This window comes from Lupinus angustifolius, chromosome LG03, assembly GCF_001865875.1.
Source record: "Lupinus angustifolius cultivar Tanjil chromosome LG03, LupAngTanjil_v1.0, whole genome shotgun sequence".
Taxonomy (NCBI): Eukaryota; Viridiplantae; Streptophyta; class Magnoliopsida; order Fabales; family Fabaceae; genus Lupinus; species Lupinus angustifolius.
The window spans coordinates 25,119,295-25,129,084 of NC_032011.1; the positions used below are offsets into that span (position 1 = coordinate 25,119,295).

The 9,790-nt window shown below is 32.9% G+C and overlaps 2 protein-coding genes across 3 annotated transcripts; one reads left to right on the forward strand and one right to left on the reverse strand.

The window, feature by feature from the left end:
- Positions 1,842–2,681, forward strand: LOC109342462 (agamous-like MADS-box protein AGL82). The gene has a single exon (XM_019580444.1). It carries the CDS (start codon positions 1,863–1,865, stop codon positions 2,679–2,681), a length of 819 nt encoding a protein of 272 aa, XP_019435989.1. The 5' UTR covers positions 1,842–1,862.
- Positions 3,292–9,790, reverse strand: LOC109344023 (AT-rich interactive domain-containing protein 5). 2 transcript variants are annotated; one of them, XM_019582602.1, is made up of 14 exons: positions 9,572–9,790; positions 9,350–9,483; positions 8,918–8,957; positions 7,875–7,927; positions 7,593–7,638; positions 7,285–7,377; positions 6,755–6,874; positions 6,571–6,622; positions 6,418–6,493; positions 5,796–5,862; positions 5,595–5,645; positions 5,232–5,324; positions 5,013–5,132; positions 3,292–3,305 (listed from the first exon to the last, which is right to left on the reverse strand). In XM_019582602.1, exons 1-13 carry the CDS (start codon positions 9,773–9,775, stop codon positions 5,028–5,030), a joined length of 1,134 nt encoding a protein of 377 aa, XP_019438147.1. In that variant the 5' UTR covers positions 9,776–9,790; the 3' UTR covers positions 3,292–3,305; positions 5,013–5,027. The 2 variants fall into 2 exon arrangements, with proteins under 2 accessions (XP_019438147.1, XP_019438146.1); XM_019582601.1 differs by lacking the exon at positions 3,292–3,305 and having other exon boundaries at positions 4,743–5,132.

Genomic DNA, 9,790 nt, shown 5'->3' on the forward strand with positions numbered 1-9,790 from the left:
CCTGTATCGGCTCAACTGCTCATTACGGTGAGCGCTGAGTCTGTAAATTTTGCTACCCATTTGTTGTATCGAGGTACTTAGTTCTAGCGCGGTTTACCAAGGTTCAATGGTTCTCATTCATGAAGGTGTTGTCAAGGCATAATGACTTTCTTACTTTGTTGCTCTGCTTTATTGTCCCTCTAGCATTGTTTGTGACTTCTAACTTTGATGTTCACTGGGCTTGTGCTTGGTATTAATTCTGTGTCTTCTGCATATACACCAGAAGTCTAGAACTAAGAGACTGAGATAGATTTAGCATTCAACTCATTCTTTTTGGGTGTAGAAGAAAGTGTGTCCCTTTTGTAGTTGTGTTGTTGACACTGGTGCAGTCAAATTTATAACTTAGCAAAGGTATAGATTCTTTTGATGTTGGAACCAATGACAACACAATACAGCGAGGTTGCCATGGTTACTTGTTATAGAACTTACAAAAAGTGCACTGGATTTTGGTACTACTACCAAGGTATCCCGTTACCTTTCTGGGTAAGGAACTAATCCTTTTCGGGGTTCATAGCTGTCCCTCTCAACAAATGTTGCTCTTAGGAATCGAACTCTTGACCTTGAAGATCCAGTGAGGCTTTACACTATTAGACTAATACCTTGTTGGTAAAAAAGTGCACTGGACTTCGGGAACTTATAGTGAGACAACCACTAATGCAAAATGTTAAGCCATTAACAATGTTGAACCTGTTGCCATTGCACAAAATACTCCTTGCCCTTGGTTCACCCATTTTGCCATTATATATAACATATAATAAAATTGAAGGGTACTTTGACAATTATAAATTTATATCAAAATAATATTTAATCATAACTTATCCAAACTTAAATTCACTATGTGAAACTTCCTTTGACCAAAACTTAGCCTATATAACTCATTTCAACGAAATTCAATTTTGCAAACGGTATCCCAAATACACTCTAATTGGTTATCAATAATTTTAAAAGTCCATCAAAAAGGATAAATATTAAATACGAAAACCAAGATAATAACAATAATACTAAATTGAAAAGTGTCTTACGTACTATAAAAAATTGATGATCAATCATCGTACAAATTCTATCAATAAGCTAACAAACAATCTCATACTTATATAACTTAAATGATATAAGATAAATGGAATTATCCTCAAAATAAAATAGAGATACTAAAATCATACAATCATAAAAGACAAGAGATTAAATTTACAATTAAGTTAAACATTCATATATGTTTCCTTTAGTAAGGATGCTATTTTTTTTTATTGAGTCATGATCCTTATAAATGCATAGATATTGATATAGTTTTTTTTAATTTTTTATGGGCCTTGTCCTGGTGCAATGCTAAATAAGGAAAGCTGGTATTTATTAAGAGAATCTAGAGTTAAAAAAATAGAAGCTTGGTTTTAATTAATCTATTGATCCTAATCCTAAATGAGCAAGATTTGAGTAAGGAATAATTTTAAAACTTTCTATTTTCATATCTGTAATGTTAGCCCAACATGTTATATACCTTTATATGAATAGGAAAAAGTTAGAGAATTAACAAGGAGTGAGAAAAAAACACACTTCATAGGAGAAAAAAAGGTATGTTCATGAACTTGTATAGTGCAGTATCTTATTTTATTTATGCCCTTATCTTATATTAGTACGAGAAAAAGATGTATGAGTTTTATATGTTGTTATTGTATAATTCATCGCCGATGATGTAGCATATGTGTATAAATCTTTACTCATATACAGTGTATAAATTTTACACTCTATTAGTATTAGTATATATTAATCTTTTGGTGTTATATGTGGTTCTAGATCTGTGTAGAAGGTATTGTTGTGCATATTATATAATGGGTCGTGGAAGAATGGAGCTGATAAAGAAGGAGAAAAATCGCATGATAACATTCCAAAAGAGAAAGGAAGGGTTAATGAAGAAAGCTTATGAACTTTCTACTCTTTGTGGCATTGATGTTTGTGTAATTATCTATGCCCCACATTTTAATGACCAAGGTTCTCAACTTCAGACATGGCCTAAAGATACCAAAGAGGTAAACCGCATTATTGAAAAGTATAAGGACACCACTATTGATAGGAGTCCTAAGATCTATGATGTGCAAGAATATTATAAGGATAGGGTTAAAAAAGTTGAAAGTGAAATAGCTAAAGTCAGAAGAGAAAAGTTGAAGATTATGTATCCAACTTGGGATGAATCTTTCAATGTCATGGGAGAACAACAATTGAGGATGTTTGTTACTATGTTGGATAATAAGCTTGATGTTTGTAATCAAAGAATCAATGTGTTGAAACAAGATCATAAGGGAAGGGTAATAACAGAAGAAGCACCATTCAAAAGTGAGATATGTGAAGGACAAGTTTATGGTCCTTCTCATATGAAGCAAGATAGTGATAACAAGAACCATATACCATTTTACACTTTCAACCATGGCCAGAATTCTCAGTCATCTATGCTTCATTTTGATCAAAATATGCAAACAATGTTGTGGCCATATGATACTTCTATGCAGACTCCTAATAATTCTCAGAATCTGCAGAATGAAGCAGCTTTTCAGATTCAACCACAAGGGTTTCAGATTAATGGATTTTATGATACAAATGCACTTCAATCTCAAATGTTGAACTACATGCATGGATGGAATAATAGGCAATAAGCATATATAGTCACTTTAACCTTATTGAAGTTTTGTAGACTTATATACTTTTTTTTATACTCTCAGTAGGTTTTATATTCTTTTACAGTAATTTGAATTTTCTAATCTAATCTAATTAGGTGATGTTTTTATTTTATTTTTCACATAGTTATATACATTTAACATTTGTTTATGCCTATTCAATTGTTGAAATGTGTTTATTTTGGGGGTTGAGTGTGAAATTTAAGATTTTATGCTAGTTCAGTTGTGTCTATTCTGATTTATCTCCAATACTTTTATCTACTCCCATTTTTCATAGCGCCACTCACAAGTTCTATTAAGAGGAATACTAAAGACACAAAATATTGTAGCAATAAATGAGAAAATAATATATTATTACACTTTCAACCTTTTATCTACAATGAAATACTATTTTTATCATGAAATAAAAACGAAAAACAAGTTAAATCAAGGTCCTCCCTGTTGAATTTGATTATTGAGTGGTGAAGTCTAGTATTAAAAAATAAATAATTGAGCCATCTTTAGTGTTGAGTTTTTTTTGGATTCTCACACGTATTCTTGCACTGGGAACAATCATGTCTGAGTCGGAAATATCTATAAGTTATATGAGACTAACTCTCCCATCTGATATTTTTTCCGTACACAAAACTTAACCCGAGACTTTACTTAAAAGAATATATCCCTTGAACCAATACTGAGAGATTGAGACAAAATATATTATGAATGAAAATCTTGTTCATTTAAACTTTTAGATATGAGGATATTTAATAATTTTATCTTCATGTTTTTAAGGATTTTATCTTTCTTAAATATATATACTCGTGCAATGCACAAATTTCTAAACAAACTTAACGTGATTTCATTATTTATTAACTAGATATTTTATTTTTTTGGTTAATATTTTACTTCTAAAAACTATATAAAAGTTATGAAGTTAGTCAAACTATGTATATAAAAGTTCTATATTTGAATAAGATAAATTTTAATGTTAACAGATAATGATGATTCTAATTATATCATAATAAATTATAATCAAAATGGTAATTTGGTTTACAATTAGAATATTATCAACGTGATGATTTTGTTTACAACTTTTCTCTCTCAATGAATCAACCCCCAACTCCAAAAAACAAATAATATCCATTATTAAATAACTTACTTTGAAGAAAAAGAAGAAAAACTCATTAAAATATACACATTTTGCATGTCAATTGTCTAGGATTGGTTTTCCAAGAGACACAGTTTAATCAAACCACGAGAACCCATTTTCATACAACTTTGAAGAAAGATACTGAGGAATTATCGAAAACAGTGACATTGAAACTTTAAGTTTTAGAAAATAAAATATTGAGATGAATACAAATATATAAGAATAATGTATGAATATGTTATTTTTTTGGGCTCAAATAACAAAACTCATTAAAATATTATGAGAACTAGGAATGGTTCTCTTTCTATTTCTTCGTTCTGTTTATTTAAATTATTGCATTTCTTTCCAGAATCTTACTTAACTGCGGTGTTAAAATGTAAATTCCAACTATGTGATTGAATGAATTCTTCTTTATTTCTTGCCAGTCAATAATTATTTTTCCTTCTTCAAACTCCTATTCATATTTTTCATGGAGATATTTCAAATTAATAATAGAATAAAATCCATTTTAAATCTATTCAAATTACATGGTTTGAATGGAAAAAGCAATATATTTTTTCTTATTGCAATGATATAACAATTGTAACTTGTAAGTATATATTAGAATATGTAATATGATATTACAATTGTTGTTAAAGATCTTATTGAAAAAAAAGTTTTTTTTTCTCAACCACTTCAAAGGCTAACACCTTCTATTTAGGAAATAGCAAGGAAATTGTGGGGTTCTACTTTTTTTCTTCAAAATAAGAAGTGATTGGATTTTGATGAACAAACATGTTATACAAATTATATTGCGTGTAATATATATGCACTGATAATATAACAATTTATATTCCAAGCTTTAACTCCAAGCTTTGCTCAAATACTAAACCTTAGGACCCCAAAAAATCCAAGGCTAGAGGTTGTTATACAAAGGTGAAAGATATTTTTATATAAATAGGTTAAAAGTAATTTCATATAGTAACATCAAGCATATTGCATTAGTTAAGTTGGTTTCACTACCTATAAAAAAATAAATAGTAAAATACAATAATAACAAATTTGATAGTAGTCTTGACTATTCCAATTGAGTAATAGACTAGTTCTGTTTGGTGAAGGACAAGAGAGAAATACGAGAAAAACTTACGAACCATAAAATACATTTGTGAGAGAGCGGGTGAGTCGAGAGAGAGAGGAAGCACGGAAAGGAGGAAAGTTCATATAGCTCCCTGCTCAAAAGGAACGCGTACAAATAGACGACCGTGCAAACTAACGACAGCTGTTGTCTGCAATGGATCAACTCTTGCTGGTAAGTTCACAACCTGAAAAACAAAACAAGAGCAATTTGAGTGAAGTGTTTTCACCCAAAAGGCTAAATTGTAATACTACTACTAAAGGGATGAAAAACAATAGAGGGTTACCTTTTTGAAAGGGGTAATTCCCCATGGATTATCAACCTGTTCTGGGTGACCAGTTATAACGACACGTCCAACTGGATCGGATTGGACTCGCACCTATACACGAATTAACAAATTGGAAAACCTGATTCTTAAATCCCATCTCAGCAACTTATGATTACCATCCAAAATCTATGCAAGAATGTAATAATTAAGCTTTTGGTGATTATTTTTATTGATTGTCAATTTGTCACATTTGGATTACTTGACAATTAAAACCAGCATATGTTCCCTCGAACAGAATTAAATACACAACTATCATACAAATGTTTCCCACATAAAAAATAACAAAGAACAAAGACGAAGACAACGAGCCAAAGCATTTACCTCCTCACGAAGGAGCCCGGGAACTAGTGCATACACCTCAAAACAATCCTTCTGGACATGGAGATAGCAAATGGTCCAAAATTATTTATTTATCAAAACAAAAATTATATATGAGTATATGACTAATATGAGATAACATCAACCATTATGGTGCATAGGAAGGACATGAATCCGGTAAAGAATAACACTAAACGGACTTACGGTTTCCCGCACATTGATCTTCACCCAGTCAGCTGGGGGTCCTATGTCCACAACTGCTGTGACCAATCTGCCAAGATGAATCATTTAGCATTGGTTACATAAAAATAAAGAAACTTGAATTAAGCTCGCAGATCATAGATATCTTTTTTCAGCTTCAAAGTTGGGATTATAAATAGTTACCCTGATTAAGGAATTAATAATAATGAAACATGTTTAACTGCATTATGAGAATGTCAAAGGACGCCCATGGCATATTTTTGTCTGTTTTTTGGTTCACTAAACCTTTGCCCCTTGGGGAGGAATGATGCAGCAGATATACAAACCCATAGGGACAGTCTTTAATGTCTTGAATAAAATATTTATATGGTGGTACTATTGGGACACACCAAATTGTTCTCGTTAATTATCTATTGTATTGTTCTGTAAAGTGTAAACCAAGAAATCTAGTATCTATTATTGTGTAATGGAAAAAGTAATTTAATCAACAATTGTGGCTACTCTGAAGACAACTTCAAGTGGTGGCTAATATCATGAATTAAAGGACCATGAATGGAGAAACCAACGGTGAAATAAAGATAATAAATGTATGAAAGGGACTAACAGAAGGGACCAGTAACTTAACTGCCTATCTCCGTCAATATTTGAAGCTTTCTCAGCCTGCTCTAGACCAGTCGGTGTCCTCTGTTTATTAATCACACCTAATGCATTGAAACATTAAGAAATGAGGTTGAAATTAATTTAGAGTAACAGTTGGTGATGTTTGTAGTGAGCATACCAATACTTTTGAGGTTCTTTTCACGCTTTGTAGTGGGACTGAAGTTCTTGTCCTGTTCAAAAATAAAATAAATGCTCTAGTAGTAGAAACATTGCCATAAATAAAATATTCATACATATATGTGAACACACAACAAAACGATATTAAGAAGAACATCATGTTAAGTTTAAAGGTCTCAACAAACCTTACTAACTTGCTCAGCAACCTCACCATATTGAAGGCGCTGGGCATGCCAACCTTGCATTGCACGTGCTGCCGCATCCCTTCGTGCTCTACCTGAGCCTGGAGTCTGGTAAACAGTGGTCTGCAAAACAAACTCACTATTTGTTACATAAAAAGTTCAGAGGGAGAAACGTTGATATATGCTTCCAAGTCCCTATCTTTGAACTGCTCCTTGTTGTAAAGCATAAACATATTGTATTTGGTTTTTGCTGAACAGAACCAGCAGGAGGAAACCGCCATCGACATTGAATGCCTAGACTAGAGACCTAACAAAATGAGTTTTTTGAGCACATAGCACTCACATCCATCCACACTTATGTCTTGTAAGATAGGTATATAATTAAAGGAACAAGGAGTGTCATTCATGTTCACAACTTATCAGACTCATCACACACGGAAAATGGGGAAATGTTCATCTTGCATAATGAAGGTAAACTTCAAGCAAGCATGCAATCAAAGGACAACAGAAAAATAAAAGACCAGTATACAAACCTCCTTTTCTACACTTGAAGGTTGATGGAATGATCCAACAGGTAGCTGCAGCTCCCCAGTCTCTCTCTTATACTTTTCATACTCTAAAAGTGCCTGTGCAGATTAACAAAATTCAGGAAAGAGAAGATTCGGAGATCATGCAAGTGGCTGAAAAAGGTTACAAAAGTCACTTGAAATATTTCTAGGTGTGAAAGTAGATAGTAACAGGAACTCTTGTTTTCAGTCTCATGGTATCCAGAGAGGTCTTACAGGGAATCAATGACGAGAACTATTTACTAAGCATAAAGTCCATGAAAAATAAACATCACCTTCTCATAAAAGATTCTAAACGTCCATGAGACTGTAGTGCATGTCCTGCCAGAGAAAGGTATTCAATATAGAAATTAGCAAAGGGATGTTAATTTGAAATGATTCGTTGAAAGAGTTTCTATCTCGTAGAAAATAAATTATATATGTTAGTAATAATCAGTTACAAGCAACTCATACTACATAGTGTTTTATCAGCAGAAAATACCAGATGTGGGGCCATCCAGGCTTAGTATAGTTAGAACTACAAAACATGAAAAAAAATATATATATTGAGGCCTTACTTAGGGGGATGGAAAGACTCTCCTACTAGTCGCCACAACTTGGATCCAGTTACCTACATAAAATCAGTCAGTGAGATCAACTCTGTCACCTATTGGTAATAGATAACTAACAAAAAGACCAAAACATTTTAGTAACCACTTAAATAAATCTTATAAAAATGTCAAATAAACAAACATGCAATGATATGTCGTATTCTAATATTACAAAAATAATCTGCTCATCAAGTTACAGAATAGAAGTAATTTGACAAATATGGAATACGGCTCGCGACCCCCACTATAGGGAAAGTCAAACATTTAAATCTTACGTCCAAGATATTACTACGTCTCCACAAGTCAGACCCCAGCTACTTGAGCTCAGTCCTATCACATCTTTCCATTTTACAAAAAGGCTAATAGACAAATCCTAAATGACTGCTCTTTGTAAAGTTGACAAAATTACTCAGGACCAACTAGAAAAATGCTTGATTTCGACAATGTTAGTTCCAGTTGTGGTGTCTGTCAAATCATTTTGCAGTTTGGAGAGTATCAACACAGCCATCAAACATTGAGAAAGCATAATAAACACAAGCACAGAAATAACAACTACAGAATATCTGTAGGGCAATTCTATCAATACCCAGACAAAATGGATCATCTATCAATGTAAATGCTGTAAATAGCCATACAGATGGACCATCCATTAGAATAAATGTTGTAAATAGCCGTCTGCATGTGAACAACGATTTTCGGGTGTATATAGATTTTCCCATATCTGAAGTGTCAGTACAGCGATGAAACACAGGGTAAGCGTGTTGGTAGTGCTTTGGATGTTTGCTAACATGTTTGAAGTTAGACTCGACATAAACATCCCTTTCGGCTAACAAGATGAGGAGGATCAAACTCAGGAGCAATAGCATCAATAACATCCTTGAGTTCGAAGTTTACAATATATGCATTAGACAACAGTATTAAACTTTAGAAAGCAAGAACCATGAAAATGGCCAATAAGCACAAAAAAGAGAGACAAGTAATCAGTAAGACCATGAGAGAGCGATCCTTACGATATCATAGCCACCCAGTTTGATAACAGCTCTCCATAACCTACAACTCACCGAAAATTTAAAAAATCTGCTATCAGTAAAAAGACATACATATGCAAATCAACTAGTCTAGTAACAAGTACGAAAAGACCACCAAGCATAAGGGTCAAGGACTCGAGGCACAACCAATCAGAATCTCATACCAAGGGTTATTAGGTACACATTTTAAACTATCATTTTAATAACCAATCCGATTCCGATCGGCTAATCCTGTCTAAGTCCAACTCATAGCCACATGGTGCACAGTACCACTTCATCACTTATTATCACACGACTTCCTTTACAACGAAAAAACCTCCCGATAAACGAGTGAATCACGTAACTCGGCAAGCATTAGTGAAATAAGTGTTTATAGCAGTAATGCAACATATAAAGAGGGATAGTAACACATACTTGAGGCAATTGAGTGGAACACCATAAAACTTAGGAGGCTTAAATTCCAAAGACCTTTCTCTATAAAAAGTTTGCAACTCTTTCATAAAAGCTTGTTGCTCCAAAGGGGTACCAGTTTCCTCATATTCACTCATCTATTGATACAAAATAATTACTACAATTTACAATGTATATAACAAGCAAATTATGATAATAATAATAATAATAATGATGATTATGTACCTCACTATCGTTTAACACAGATTTGATTTCTTTAGTCTTGGGAAGATTGTTGTGGTGTGAATCATTTTGAGTAATTGATTTGGAATCATGGAGATGAAGATTTTGATGTTGATGTTGAGGAGTGAGGGTAGAATCGTCATTCTTGTTATCGTCATAAACAACAAGCTCCATATCAGAGGGTTTCTCAGATTCACCATTCTCCATATTGTAATAATAATG

Excerpts from the sequence above, each read along its gene's own strand:
- LOC109342462 (XM_019580444.1), top strand. The coding sequence starts at position 1,863 with ATGGGTCGTGGAAGAATGGAGCTGATAAAGAAGGAGAAAAATCGCATG.
- LOC109344023 (XM_019582602.1), bottom strand. The coding sequence starts at position 9,775 with ATGGAGAATGGTGAATCTGAGAAACCCTCTGATATGGAGCTTGTTGTT. Across the intron at positions 5,646-5,795 it reads AGATCAATGTGCGGGAAACC|AAGGATTGTTTTGAGGTGTA; the intron begins GTAAGTCCGTTT and ends CTCCATGTCCAG. Across the intron at positions 5,133-5,231 it reads GAATTACCCCTTTCAAAAAG|GTTGTGAACTTACCAGCAAG; the intron begins GTAACCCTCTAT and ends TTTGTTTTTCAG.